The 16376-nt window shown below is 33.8% G+C and overlaps 1 protein-coding gene across 2 annotated transcripts in view; it reads left to right on the forward strand.

Annotated features, from left to right (window-relative positions):
- Window positions 1–16376, forward strand: part of LOC126971639 (stAR-related lipid transfer protein 13) — a 344608-nt gene that overhangs the window by 253009 nt on the left and 75223 nt on the right. The window contains exon 2 of one of the 2 annotated variants that reach the window (XM_050818006.1): window positions 449–520. In XM_050818006.1, the coding sequence (XP_050673963.1) occupies window positions 449–520 (72 nt within the window). Of the gene's footprint in view, window positions 1–448; window positions 521–9994; window positions 10147–16376 lie in introns of those variants that run through there. The other variant, XM_050818015.1, reaches the window with a different exon arrangement.

Genomic DNA, 16376 nt, shown 5'->3' on the forward strand with positions numbered 1-16376 from the left:
TTTGATTTACGCGAGTGCATTTAGATAAAACACTTTTTAAAGGATTAAAACGCGTGTAATTTAAACTGTCTGTAAACAGCAGTGCCACTGAAAAATAGCTTTGAAAAGGTCTCGAAACGTCGGGTTAGCTTAAAAATAATAAAAAATTAACCTATAGGCAAAATCTAATCAAAAAACATAGTTACAATTACATAGGTTTTAATCCTTTAAAAAGTGTTTTATTTAAATGTGTAACATAGTTTGCAATTAAAATTGATTGCAATTGTAATTAAATTTGTAAAACGATGAAGCTGTAAATGTTGATTTAAAAAAGTGGCAACGTCTATGCCAGTACTTTTGACAATCATAAGTGTCATTATTGACCTACATGAATAATGTGGTTTTGATTTGATTTAATATTGATTTAATTTATCAAAGGATGGCGTTAACATTGCACGTATTGTTGCAGAGATTGAAGCGGCCGAAGCCTGCACATGGCTGAGAGCAGCTGGCTTCCCGCAGTATGCGCAGATGTACGAAGGTAAGATTTACGATAAGTCTCACAATATCGATTATATGCTTTCATGTTATTGTGTACTTTTTCTACCGTCGCGTGCTGTCCTCGTTAATATGAGGGTGGATTTTTGTTATGAATATACAGCTCGAGACGAGTAGGACGTTCCGCTGATGGCAATTGATACGTCTAGCCCATTAAAATTCAGTGCCGCCCAGGATTCTTGTAAACTCCAAAACTTTTAAGTGGCACTAACATTGCGCTCAAAAAGGTGACCCTTGAGACATAAGATGTTATGTCTCATTTGCCCACTATTTTCACTAGCTTAGGCGCCCTTCAAAGCGAAGAACAATATTGCTGACACATTACTGCTTCATGGCAGAAAAAGGCGTTGTGGTACACATAATCTAGCCGGCATCCTGTGCAACGTAGCCTCTCATTAGTAAATGCCCTGAGTCGCCATATTCATTTTATGCCACTGGACAGCACGGGGAATAAAGACTTTTTCATGATCTTCTTTGAGTGACAAGCTAGGGGTGACCAGCTAATTAGTCATATTATTATCTATACTAATATTATAAAGAACTAAGCGACGGACGTCAGGCTATTAAAATGATACATTTTCGAGATTTTATTTAAAAGAAAAAGAGAGAAGAAGCCCGCTGAGTTTCTTGCACCCGTTCTCTCAAGTCTGAGGCATTCATTTCCGAATAGGCGGTAGTTTTTGACTTTCAATGCGTGATATTATATCATACTAGCTGACCCAGCAAACGTTGTATTGCCGATATTAAAATCGCGATACAAAAGTAACTGTTGTAGATCGTAGATCGTAGATGGGTGAAAATTTGAAGTTGTATGTATTTTTAATGCTGACTCATAATCAAACAATTTAAAAAATAATGTCAAAAAATAAAAAAAAAAATCGTGTTGACCACCCTTAACATTTAGGGGGATGAAAAATAGATTTTGTCCGATTCTCAGACCTACTTACTCAATACGCACTCAAAATTTCATGAGAATCGGTCAAGCTGTTTCGGAGAAGTTCAATGTTTAACACCATAACACGAGAATTTTATATAAGTATTAGAATTTTGAATGACGTATTCTAACTCCAATGTGTGACGTTTTTTTACATTTTGAAGTAAAACTTCTTTAGGCGCTCAGTGCAAAAGTCAATTGAAAAAACTTTTTAGCCGTTATAATTTAATGTTTTGAAAAAAAATTTCAAATTGTTCAGTAATATTTTTTAAGAATCTCCGAGTGTTTTTATTGTTTATTTATTACTACTATTGCAATAAATAATATATAAGTTTTCAGTTATTTTCTGACATCCATTAATTTGTTCTTGGTTTTTTTTTTTCGTTTCCATTATTAGAATAGGCAAAGGGTTATAGCCCATGCAGCCATATTTGTTAATATTCAGTAACAACGTCATTTTTCGGTCAACGGATCAGCCTAGCTATCCATCGCGGTAATGCTGCCAGTATTCTTGGTACGTTTCCACGTAATGATAGTTTTAATTTTATATAGTCGTAGTATTGTAAGTATAGTTATAAGATTTTTTTTTGTTTGAATAATAAATATGTATCTATACAACGTCATATATGCTAATAATAATATAACCTTCAATTTCTAGTCATCATTTTTTTTATTAATGAGCGAAAATTTCAAAAATGCGAATGGACAATGAACCTAATGATAAATAGAATATATAATGAAAATAATAATCAGTCACATAAAATGGAATAATACCAGGAACATTTTACTCTTTCATCAATAAATAAGAATAAAAGAGAAAATCAAGAACCTGATAATGACCTGACCTGTAAAAAGTGTAAATGTAATTCTGATGAATAATAATATCAAAATATAACATTATATAATTCTTTGTAAAGTATATAAAATCTCACATGATAAAATAATATTAATTGTTTTATATGTTAAAAAAGGCATTTTTTTTATTTTAGGTATAGAGAATGCCAAATTTGCTCAAAAGATGTAGTTATATCGTCAGTTATTACCTGGTCAGTTATTACCAGTGGGAGGCTCCTTTGCATAGGATGCCGGCTAGATTATGGGTACCACAACGGCGCCTATTTCTGCCGTGAAGCAGTAATGTGTAAGCATTACTGTGTTTCGGTCTGAAGGGCGCCGCAGCTAGTGAAATTACTGGGCAAATGAGATTTAACATCTTGTCTCAAGGTGACGAGCGCAGTTGTAGTACCGCTCAGAATTTTTGGGGTTTCAAGAATCCTGAGCAGCACTGCATTGTAATGGGCAGGGCGTATCAATTACCTTCAGCTGAACGTTATGCTCATCTTGTCCCTTATTTTCATAAAAAAAAAGCATTTCCGAGAAAAAATTAATGTCTGTCCGTTGTCCGTCTGTTAATTACTCATAAAGTTAATTATTATTAAGTTTTACTTCAATCGCGCTTAAAGATTACACGCACACACTTTTTTATTTACTCTCAATTTTTCAAGCAACTCAAATGCATAGTCAATTGCAGAGTAACTAATTGAACTCACAACCGGTCCTGACCTGTCCCACGAACCAATTTATAATACTTAACGAACATTACTTGTACAAGTATATGTACATAATACAAACAGACATACACAATACGTGTTATACGTAGTTATAATACTGTATCGATTACTACATGCAAAAACTACTGCCAACTAATTTTAGTATTACGGAAATGACAATCCACAAGTTAGGATATCATCCCCACCATCTGAATGTGTGGCGGTCCTCCACAGTGCGGTTTTCAAGGAGCTTTCTTCCACGTACTACAAAACCGTGAGCTTCCTTCTGCGGTGTTTCCGGGACGATACGACATAGGTACCTTCAAAAAAATCGCGCACACTTTCCTTAAGGCGAAGAGTAAGCAGAAAACATGCAAACAAGGTGTTTTAGACAAGATTTTCGGTGAAAATATAGCATTTCGAACTATGAACACTACTTAATCCTGTTACACATATACTTAAGTCTTATTTGTAGGTTTCTAATGCTTGCTGTTGGTTACAGTTTTCACTCCAGAGCTTTTTTGAACTACCACTTTTCCTTGCAGTTAACAAGTTTTTTGGCATGGCATGACCTATTTTTCAGTGATTTATTTATTTATTTATAAGACAATGAGTAGTTGTTACATTCTAATACGCTTAAAATATATTAAATATTAACAAAATATAATCATTTGGCGCCTAACAATCTCGTAATATATATTTTTTTTGTGATGCGCGCACAAATGAAAACCTCTTTCATTTTATTTATATAGATTATTGAATTAATGTGAATTTCAAAGTACTAGGCCTGCTGTCATCATATTGGGTCGTAGTCTTTGGTATGTTAGCCCAACATTGGCAGGGTTCATCTATTTTTTTAGTTTCTCTATTCTAATCAGCGCTTCCCATGTTTTTGTTTTTCTGTCAAAGCCTTGAACCTGGGATTGCTTGTAATTAATTCTAGTAGGATTCATAAGATACATAATTAAAGGGTAAATGTTTACATGTTTATAATAATGTCCCAGCCACTGTTCAGGTATTAATATAAATAAATTTAAATATTTATTACAAAATGGCTCTGTCATAAATCCTACTGCTGTGGAGTCACAGCTGAATATCTAGATTATGATATAGTAATGACAGAACAATATTGTATATTTTTAATAAAAAAGAGCGCAACAAAAGAATGCTGGCGAGTTTCTTGCGCCACTTCTTCTCTCTCAGAGCGCCATTTGCTTCCGAAGCCGTAGTAGTATCTAGTATATTAGGAATGACATCAAAATGAATTCTAAAGAAATCAATTTTGAGAAAATAAATGAATTTTAGGTCTTTTTATCAGCGTCATCATCATCCCAGGCAGAAGACGTCCACTGCTGGACAAAGGCCTCCCCAAATATACATCCCCATATAAATACCATCTTTTCAGTATTAAATATTTTTTTAGACTTCACAATGACTCATTCCACTCGACGATTGTTCGAAGCTGAAGTTTTTTATAATGAAATGATAGCCTTATGAAATCTTCAAAAAAAATACAAACGAACAGATCATAGGCGATACCAAGGCGATGCGTGTCTAATATAAAGTTAACTAAAAAAAATAGACAACGAACCCTTTATAAAATCATTTCTACCGCAGCTGTGTCACGCATAAGTTCTCGATCACACGAACCTATTAATCTTACTTACGTACTATTATGTCAGTCATATCTCTATGTCTACAGGGTGACCTAAATTATATTATATCATAGCAATTTAAATATTGTTTGCAATGGGTAATTCCTCCATGCAGTCAAAACAGGCCTGGGTCGACTTAGTGGTCTAAAATATGTTAGCGAAATTCCTTGGTTTATATAGTCTTTTTGGTAATTGATACTAAAATAATTACATCTACATTACGCCTTTTCTGATATTGAGCTCATGGGAAATGCTTCAAATCCCTTGGACAGCATTCCGCACCAACCAATCCATCATTCACACTAGGTGTAGAAACCAAACTGTCATCCATCTGCCTCCGTAGAATCTTAGAGTTCTTTGGACATATCGCCAGAAAAGATGGCCACAACCTCAAACAACTGATAGTTACTGGGAAGGTAGACGCCCCAGATATCGCAGCCCTAAAAGATGTTCTGACCGAATCCACACATCTCTAGATACCGGACTTCACGTAGCCAAACTCAGACACATATGACCAACTATTTTCAAAAAGTGGAGTCCTCAGAGAAAAAAAAGGGACGACGCTCAGCAATCAGGAACACAATGCGAGGAGACATTACGTCACTCACTCCATAAGTCTGAATTGCTTACTTTTGTCATTTAATTTTGTTAATATACTTTGATCAAATCAAACCTTGATAATGATGTAGGTAGGTAACACACTAACATATTTTGTAATGCATCGCTTATTTGAGCAGTTACTGCAGAGCTTGTTGTAATTTGGTATTAGGTCAATACATAATAGCTCAATACATAATGATGTTCACCGATTGAGTTTATTTAGCCGTTACAGAAATACAATTTAAAGTTTTAAACATGCATGGATATATTATAAATTTTGGATGTATAGTTAAGGTCACGCTTGAATTTTAATTATTGAAAAACCATTTACCAAACTCGGGCACTTTGGCTACTTTGCACCGGAAGCTGGCTAGATTATGGGTACCACAACGGCGCCTATTTCAACTGGGAAACATTAATGTGTAAGCATTACTATGTTTTGGTCTGAAGGGCGCCGTAGCTAGTTAAATTAATGGGCCAATGAGACTTGACAACTTATGTCTCAAGGTTACGAGCGCAATTGTAGTGCCTTTGCTTTGTAATGGACAGGGTGTATCAATTACCATCAGCTGAACGTCCTGCTCGTCTCGTCCCTTATTTTCATATAAAAAGTAAGTATATCGTTTTCAATACATCGTTGTCTTGCAACCCATAGCACCACAGGCTATGCCTAATTTGGGGCAAGATAATTTGTGTAAAAGTGTGTCAATATTATTATATTTTATTAATCTCGGAATGATTTTTTTATATTTTTTATGAATAAAGTAATAGCAACCTGTAGATTTGTTCCGAGTGAAGGTCAGCTGAGGAGACAGTTAAATCCTTTTCAGTCGACTGCCGTTCTTGGTTAATAATAATCTTTACGCTCCTTTTATTATGGTTTTTCAATATTTAATTATTGTTGAATACCTCGTTTGTAAAATAACATAAAATAACCATAAATTATATCAAAAATAATATACTTATTATTTTGATATTCACTTTCACATTCATTATAATTTCACCAGTGGGAGGCTCCTTTGCACCGGATGCCGGCTAGATTACGGGTACCACAACGGTGCCTATTTCTGCCGCGAAGCAGTAATGTGTAAGCATTAATGTATTTCGGTCTGAAGGGCGCCGCAGCTAGTGAAATTACTGGGCAAATGAGACTTGACATCTTATGTGATGAGCGCAATTTTAGTGCCTCTCAGAATTTTTCTATAATTCTGAGCGGCACTGCATTGTTATGGACAGGGCGTCACAACTACCATCAGCTGAACGTCCTGCTCGTCTTGTCCCTTATTGTCATAAAAAAATGAATCTCCAAAAATTATCAATAAATCACAATTTAAAATAGGTTTAGTTAAATATAAGTATATAACGTATAGGTAAGCATAAAGTATTTAAATACCTATAGTTTTAAAATACATACAAATATTAAATGATTTAATTCGATAATTAACAAAACTAATGTACACGTTAATTGTGTTTGGTGAAAGTGACCTATGTAGTTCGATCAAGACTAATAACCATTTAGGCGTACTTGATTTAAATAACTAAGTGTTTGTAAGAATCGCTTAAGGTAATACCTAGTCATAACAGTTTATGTAATATAGTCTTACGTAATAAGGACTTGTGGTAACGTGATAGGGCTATAAAAAGTAATAACTTCTGGATAATATATAGGGCATAGTTTGAAAGGTGAAAGCTGAATGCTCGCGGAAATATAATTTAATAAACTGGTTAAGTGCCTGTCAAACCGCGGCAATGATAGTGTGGATTCGGCTTTATTTAGATAGAATTTGTATATGTAGATAGAGCCTAGATAATAGGCAACAGAAGAAAACAGGCCAGCTGTATTACTGTGTGTGACAAGCTGCGTCTTATAATCGTGATTCGTATGCCAGTGTGTTAGTGTGCGTGCTCTTACACATATTATCTTGCCCCAAACTAGGCATAGCCTGTAGGTGCAAGACAACGATATATTTAATACAATATACTTACTTGAACAGTATACATCCATGACTGGGAAACAACCATTCACATTCATCATTTAAATTATTGCACCTACCGGGATTCTAACCCGGGACCTCTAGCTCAGTAGGCAGTCAGTAACCACTGAGCTGTAGGGATCGTAAATAGAGGCTAACTCAATGTTTTTCCACGTTTTCATAGCTGGCACATTCTATCTAGACGTATAAATGTTCTAATTTGAAAATATATTTCGTCACTTGTCAATATGTCAAACCAATTTGAATAAAACAGTGTATTCAAATTTGAATTTGATATTATTTTGTATGATATTATTGTATGTAAAAATAAAAATACAACAATCTTGAGCAAAGTCAAGTTAATTTTATTGTGTAAAGTTTGTTTTTTAAGAGTCGTTTTTTCAATCGATAAAAGCTAGACTTTTGAGATATACCTATAGTTGAAACTGGTGACTGGTGCGCTTTGTGTCACCTTAACAAATGGATATATACAAAATTACTTCTAATTAATTTCAAAATAAAATTTAATATCCAAATGTAGTAAGTTTTCTTGAGTGTTAATTCCGTTTTAAACATTTCGACACGTGTTTCGCCTCTACACGAGGCATCCTCACGAGATGTTGACGCGCCAAACTCTGGCACAATAGTCTCATGCCAGAGTTTGGCGTCAACATGTCGAATTGCTTGAAGACGAATATTGGCGGAATTAACACTCAAGAAAACTCAAGACATTTGGATATTAAATTTTATTTTGAAATTAATTAGAAGTAATTTTGTATATATCCATTTGTTAATATGACACAAAGCGCACCAGTCACCAGGTTGTAATTATTAATTAATTTGCCAATAATATTACAAACCATCAAGAATTACTTCGTCATAAATGCTTAATGCATTATAACAACAGGGGTTGTTATAATGAAATTGTTTCATAACTGTCAAACCGTGCGTCACAAAATTCTCTCATAGAAAATATGTACATACAAAACAAATATTGAAAATAAAAATAATTTTGGGTCGCAAATCGAAATAAAAACTATCCTATCTCTCAAGTTGGACCAAACTTCGCACTACATGAAGTAATCCCCATTAAAATCCGTTCATTAGTTTAGGAGTCCATCGCGGACAAAACAACGTGTCACGTAATTTATATATATTAATATATTGTAATTATATTATATATGATATTTATTTTCGGGCTTATGCGATATGAAACGTGAAAAATTCATCTCAACTATTCAACCTAGAATTCAAGCTCTCAAGTCACAAAATGGCTACAAAAACAAACTTCGAAAATAACTTGCATCATTTAAAAACTATTTAAGTTTCCCCGAAGTGTACCTAAACTTTACGTCATTATCTTAACATTATCTTAGAAGAGATTTGCATACTTAAACAGATAATGTGACAAAAAGAAGTTTTAACAATTGTGTCTTAAGTACACTTGCCGCCACCGTTAAGGGAACCATATTTTATCTTCAAATGACGTAATTTACTTAGCATAAAAAAGCTCGAAGTGGAGCGAATACTTAGAGTATTTAATCATAAGGAGACGCATATGAAACCTATTTTTTTTGTTTTTAAGGATCTAGGAAGTGTTTATTAGACTTTTTGTTTGTAGCGATTTGCAGATTGGTCCAAATTGATCCGTAAATAACGGAGTTATACTCGTTAATGATGAAACCTTTCCCCTACTATACATATTTATTTGTTCAATATTTTTTTTGTAAAAGAAACAATTTTTTTATTGTATCGCGATTATTTTCGCTATCTCTGTTTTGTTATTTGTTGTTATAACAGCTATAACATAATACATGCTGACAAAATTTAAGCTTTCTAACTATAATTGCGTTATATGTGGTACAGCCCGATGACAGACGGACGGACTGACAGTGGAATCTTAACTATAGGACTTAAATTCGTGAGTTCACATCGTAAGGAACAGTAATGTAACGCATGATTTGATAACCTCTTCTGATTGATAATAGAGTATATTACAAGTTTCTTAGGTGTTTTAAGCAAATATGTCGTAAGTCAGCACTGAGTAGGTACTTAAGTTATTCATATATGACTCATTTGATGACATTGAGTAAATTATACAATTGTTCACAAATCGCAAACCAACTACAAGCATAGCTGAATACTACACTCCCCCGATCACGTCGTACTGTGCCGGTCTATAAAACTTCAAAATTTAATTTCTTATGTATTAACTAGAAAATATACCTTTAATTAGATAGTACTTAAAATTAAAACTTTAATTAAATTTATGATATGTGTGTTTTCCTTTTTTTTACATAATGATGCCATCTCCGATGGGTTACATACTCTAACAACGAAAGTGATCCTGTCATAAAGCTAAATATAATTTTACGTCATGCCTTCCACAAACAAAACATAACCGATTAGACTTATCACTCCCAGGTAAACGATTCTCAACTATTTCCAAATTATGCATACAACTGATTTTCAACTTTGTCACAATTTCATTTGAATTGCTACTCGTTTGACATTATATTTCGCGTCTAGACTTCTTCAAAAATAAAATGACACATCTATTGAAATATTATCCTTAATACAATTACGTAGAGTTTAAAATTTGATGGGATATGAATCACATTTATTACTATCAGCGTGGCATGGGGTCCGTAGGTTTGACAGCAACGAAAACAGATATGTCAAAATTTTTTTATCTGTGCCGATTAGTTCAGGTATAGCGTCTGTTAGATTAGGACGTGGTCACATTCTTGTGGTGTTTGGACAGAGTTTACGTCAGATTTGTGTGTTTTAGATAAATGTTATTAGTGAATGTGACATTTTTGTGAAGTTTACAAATTCGTCACAGCAATTAGTGGAATATTAATGATACTTTAATCGTTGTTGGGACCTTTAACAAGGTATGGATGTTTTTCTTTATTATTTAATACTTTTTCGTACTAATAAATAATTTTTAAGTGATATTTTTTTTTAGTTATTAAAAATTAAAAGTTTTATATCTTTTTGAAGATAGGCCTCGTAAGGCCTATACAAAAGTGCGATGAAGTAAAATATAATGTGAAACTCGCCTATAAGATTATTAGTAGGCAGTAGATCTAAATTAAAAGCACTGTATTTAATTATTCAATAAATGACACTAATGATTGTTTCACAAGATTAACAAACACATTTAAATTGTTGCCAAAACTTCGGAAAACATTCATTTTTAATAAGAAGAAGTGGCAAAAAACTTCATCATGTTTAAATTTATGATAGTACAGTTTAATTTAAAGTGATATTGATGAAAATGAATCATAAATGTAAATAAAAAAATAAAAGTAAATTAAAATTAAAAAATAATAATATTATATTATATTTTTTTATTAGTTATATTGAGTGCATTAGATGACTCAATCCACATATATTGAATATAAAAAAAGGTTTTACTGGAGCAATATATCAGCAATTTGAAAAAATATATAACTATAAATATATATTGCTCTTGTGGTTATTCTATAACTTTATATTTATTTATTTCTTGAATAATTACATCTAGACAGAGTCTCTTGCTGTTAGACAACCGATAAAAACAGGCCAGGAATATTAGTTTAGTGTGCGTGACAAGGTACGTATTACACATACCAGTGGGAGTGGCTCCTTTGCACAGGATGCCGGCTAGATTATGGGTACCACAACGGCGCCTATTTCTGCCGTGAAGCAGTAATGTTTAAGCATTACTGTGTTTCGGTCTGAAGGGCGCCGTAGCTAGTGAAATTACTGGGCAAATGAGACTTGACATCTTATGTCTCAAGGTGACAAGCGCAATTGTAGTGCAGCTCAGAATTTCGAGATTTTTCAAGAATCCTGAGCGGCACTGCATTGTAATGGGCAGGGCGTATCAACTACCATCAGCTGAACGTCCTGCTCATCTAGTCCCTTATTTTCATAAAAAAAAAACACTCCCGATTTGTATGACACTTCGTTAGAGTGCGTGAACTGCACAAAATAGAGGTTAGTTCTAAACTCAATTTTATCGACGTTTTGACAGCTGTCATAATCTATCTAGATGTAAAAATCATTAAGATTTTTTGTAACTTACTCGTGTAATTCTTAAGTATTTTTTTTTCATCATTTTATATATGGATTGTGAGTACAATAATTTGAAAAATGATGAAATGGATTTAATAAATCTGATACAATTCATTGGCTCTGAATCGGTGAGTTACCAAAATAGCTTCTTACATTAGTCTTACGTAATCTAGCAAATATGTTGTATGTTCATAATATATAGACAAATCCATGGTGTGACATCACTATATCATAAAATATATATACAAGTTTTGACTACGTATTGTAATTTTTTTGACCTAATGGAATGAATCTCTTTTAATATAAATAAGTAAAGATTATTATTTGCAAAATAGAACAATAACTCTCAACTATCGCTCAAGTTGGACTTAACTGCACTCCATGAAGTATTAAAGTCCCCATAAAAATCCGTTCATTAGTTTAGGAGTTCACTGGAAACAAACACCAGGACATTAGATTTATTTATACATTATTAAGATGTTTCATACAAATATCTTAATGATGTAAAACAATCCTACTATATGAATATAATCTTGAGTAAGCATTGCAAAACGATCGGCTAAGAATTTAGGAGTTGCAATAAATGAAATACTTCTTAAAAGATTGAAATGTGAGTAGGTAATGCACAGAGTAAAGATAGATGCAAACGTATAAAGTAATTGTATTTATTTTATTAGGTTTATGCGTAAAAGTAACATTTGTAACATTATGAATACAACTCGACTTTTTTTTATGGAATAGGAAGACATACAAGCGTACGGTACAACTGGTGTTAGGTGAGGTGACCGCCGCCCACATTCTCTTGCAACACCAGAGGTATCACAAGAGCGTTGCCGGCCTTTAAGGAAGGTGTACGCGCTTTTTTTGAAGGTACCCATGTCGTATCGTCCCGGAAGCACCGCACAAGGAAGCTCATTCAACAGCGTTGTAGTACGAGGAAGAAAACTCCTTGAAAACCGCACTGTGGAGGACCGCCACACATCCAGATGGTGGGGATGATATCCTAACTTGTGGCGTGTCGTGCGTTGGTGGAATTCTGCGGCAGGAATCAGGTTAGACAGCTCTTCGATACACTCTCCGTGATAAATGCGGTAGAAGACACACAATGAAACGACGACTATACGCAACGCCAAGTGATCCAGCCATTCGCAGAGCACTGGGTCCCCGACTTTCCGAGCTGCTCTGCGTTGCACGCGGTCAAATGGATCGAGCTGATACTGGGGTGCGCCAGACTAGAGATGACGTTTAGACGTTTCGTGATCTTTGCAGCACCACGTTTTCAGGGCGTTAAATAGTAGTTAAGTATATAAGCTAGGGACGCAGAAAGCTGATGTATAAATACAGTTACAATTCCAGGCATTTAAATTATTTTATTTGAATATATGTGTTACACTTGCGTTAATATAAGAAAATACTATTTGTTTAGCATTTTCGGCGAGTTTGACGTGTTTTCGTGATAATCTGGTTTAAGATTGGTTGGTGCCTTATCTGTTATCTAATATGAAACTTGTCTTATCTTAGTTATCTAAGAGGCGCTAGTTATGCATCATTCTTACGATGGACTTACAGTATAATATTTGAGGTTTTTATGATCTCATAAACATACATAACTATATAATTTAACAGTGGTACCTTTTCATAGGAAGCCGGCTAGATTATGGGTACCACAACGGCGCCTATTTCTACCGTGACGCAGTAATGTGTAAACATTACTGTGTTTCGGTCTGAAGGGCGCCGTAACTACTTAGCTAGTGAAATAACTGGGCAAATGAGACTTAACATCTTATGTCTCAAGGTGACGAGCGCCATGGTAGTGCTGCTCAGAATTTTCGGGTTTTTCAAGAATCCTGCATTGTAATCAAATACCATCAGCTGCACGTCTGCTCGTCTCGTCCCTTATTTTCATTAAAAACCAAAAACATAATTATCAGACATTGATTTTTTCTAGCTGAATGACGTTAAAAGATAATCTTACATTTATTTAATGTACGTGAAAACGTTTTCAGTCTACAATTTTTTCTCCGATTAACTTTGTAAATCCATCAACCACGAAAAAGTATTTTCTTTTATATAGTGTTGGTAGGCCCCCATAAGATGGACCGACGATCTGGTCAAGATAGCTGGAATAGGTTGTATGACGGTAGCGACGACCGATCGTCGTGTAGATTTTTGGGAGAGGCCTATTAGAAGTAGAGGTAGACATATCTACCCGTGGATGATGAAATGACAATAATGACGTGCTTAGAAGAGTTATGCAGGCTGATACCAACAGTCGAACTTCACTATTGGACATTACGGCAAAATGCGAAATTCCACTCAAATCATGTTGACGTCTGGCATTTCGCAACCGTACGTTTTACAAGAAATGTCTTGACTCGCACAGCCACTTTGTGGGATCAATTTCCGGCTGCATTGATTCCAAACCAATATGACATACCAAGCTTAGCCAACTCATATCTTGGAGTTGCGGATCTCTATGGCGGGGTCCTCAGCACTTCTCTTAATGTGAGTTTCTTGCAGCCCACTCTGATATAAAAAAAAACCGATTCAAAAACCATATTTCATAGTATTTTCTTTGGTTAACGCGAGTATTACACATTTAAATAAAACGCTTTTCAAAGGATTAATACTATGTTTTACATTAGAGTTTTGCGTAAAAGTTACATTTTTATTATTATTTTAAGGGGACTGCAGATGAAATAAGTCAAGATAGTATTTGTCACATGTAGTTGTCTTAATAAAGTGTAACGCCATTTATTGCCTTGGAGGTGGTTTTCGGCAATATTACTGACAGTCATCGAGTTAACTAAAATGATAATAAAAATGTAACTATTATATAATAATCTAATGTAAAACAAAGTTACAATTACACGCGTTTTAATCCTTAAAAAAGTGTTTAATTTGACTATACTTCAGAGTTATGTTTCGATATCAAGTCTCTTATAGAAGCAACACTCATTTTCTAAAATTAAAACAATGGCTGATAAAATTACAAACACCGATATAATAAAGTTTTCTAGTTCTTTAAAAACCCTTCGTATCTTTTGAAGCCCCTTTGCTTTTGATTTTACAACGGATCAAACTCATATAATATGGAAATTCAACCCAAAATTTAAGGACTCATATTTCAAAGGTATATTCGGTTAATGATACCCCCTTATTGGGCTGACAATAACATTCTTCACAGCTTTATTTATATTGTATGTATTCAAAGTTAAAAGCGTTTAAAATATAAATTATCATATGATGCATCAACCTATAGAGATTTAATTAATGGTTCGGGATCATGATGGTCGTGATAACTGTCATAATAATTAGTAATCACTAATCGCATCCAACTGATTCTAAATAGTAAAAAATGTATTTTAGTAAAAATATATGATTTGAGTCGATGATTGAAAAAGTAAAACATAATTTGAGTCGGTAAAGTATTATAAGTAGTCACTTGATATTATTATGAGAAAAGAGAACAAAAGAACTGCTCTGTTGGAATTGTGGAGGGAAGTAGTTGAATCAATCTTACAACGCTTGTATTAACAGCTCATGCACATGTGCCTTAACCTTGGCAATTTCGTGTAATTGAGTATGGCTTAAGTTGGGCGCTTAAGCGGACTGTTTAATTTTTATGACCGAAGTTCTTGGAATCCACATAAAATAGAATGTCGCAATCAGAACTGAATTGTATATAAATTTAGTAATTTTGTTATAATTAATATTAGAAGAAGAAATTTTCACAGTTGAAGTAGCAAAAGATAGATGAAAATTAGATGTTCTCCAAAGCTTCTTTCAAAGTTTCTTCCAATAAGCGACAGTTGTTTATCATATTCTATTTTATGATTTATCTCTCTCTCTCTCCATTGATTTATTTTAATAGGATAAAATTTAGTTATTTCCTTTGTTTCCATACTGAAACTTCATTAGAGGCCGATAGAAAAAGCATGCTCAAAGGTCTCAAACGGCTTACTCTCCGCCTGTAGTCTGAGTTTATTTTTACTACACTTAGCCATCTATCTGTTATTCTGCGTGAAATCAGTTTTATTTTTTTTAATCCCCTCCCCTCTGGCCTCCCCCCAAGATATATCATATTTATTATTCATCCCCTAATTTTAATGTCACCTACTAAAATTTCACAGGCATGCTAATATCTAAATAATTAACTATAAAATTAAATATAATAATTTGCTAAGATTCTAAGAATTAATTTAACACATAGACTAATAATCGAACAGAAATTGGGCAGAGTTACACCCTAACTCGCCAACGTGTCGGTTGAAGCGGAAATGTTTGAAAAAAATTCAAATTTCTTGTTTCTATATTTGCTATTAAAATATGTACAATTTTCAATTAAGCCTTATATATGTAGGTCTCACAAACATATTTCTATAATCCTTTGTACGTGCTGAGGGATAAAACTTTATTATGCTTAAAACTAATACATCTGGTTTGTGGGGGAAAATCCAGTAAACTGGTAAAACCTGGCTATTTGCTATCAGTTTACCTAACTCAAGACAACTGACTAGAACTTAAAATTAGAGTAAATAAATACATTGTGTGTGGACACCAGGAAAACACAGCCTTTATTGAATAAGGCGTTACTTTGCGGAAATCCATAATTATACAAATTATTTAAGTTTTCTTTAGTGTTAATTCCGCCAATATTTGTCTTTAAAACAATTCGACACGTGTTTCGCCTCTACACGAGGCATCCTCAGGACGTGTTGTCTCGCCAAAAGTTCAGTCTCGTGCCAGATTTTGGCGAGACAACACGTCCTGAGGATGCCTCGTGTAGAGGCGAAACACGTGTCGAATTGTTTTAAAGACAAATATTGGCGGAATTAACACTAAAGAAAACTTAAATAATTTGTATAAACACAGCCTTTTATAGATATCTTGAACGACCATCTCCACCTCTCACTTCCTACAATATATTAATTAATTAACATGTCATATTAAATATGACGGGCTTATATCAGTGATAATGATGTTGATAATTCGGTTTCTGATAAAAATAAATTACTTATTAGAAATACAATAAAATAAGCACTAATCTTGTAACATGCAC

Source organism: Leptidea sinapis, chromosome 2, assembly GCF_905404315.1.
Source record: "Leptidea sinapis chromosome 2, ilLepSina1.1, whole genome shotgun sequence".
In the NCBI taxonomy this organism is placed as follows: Eukaryota; Metazoa; Arthropoda; class Insecta; order Lepidoptera; family Pieridae; genus Leptidea; species Leptidea sinapis.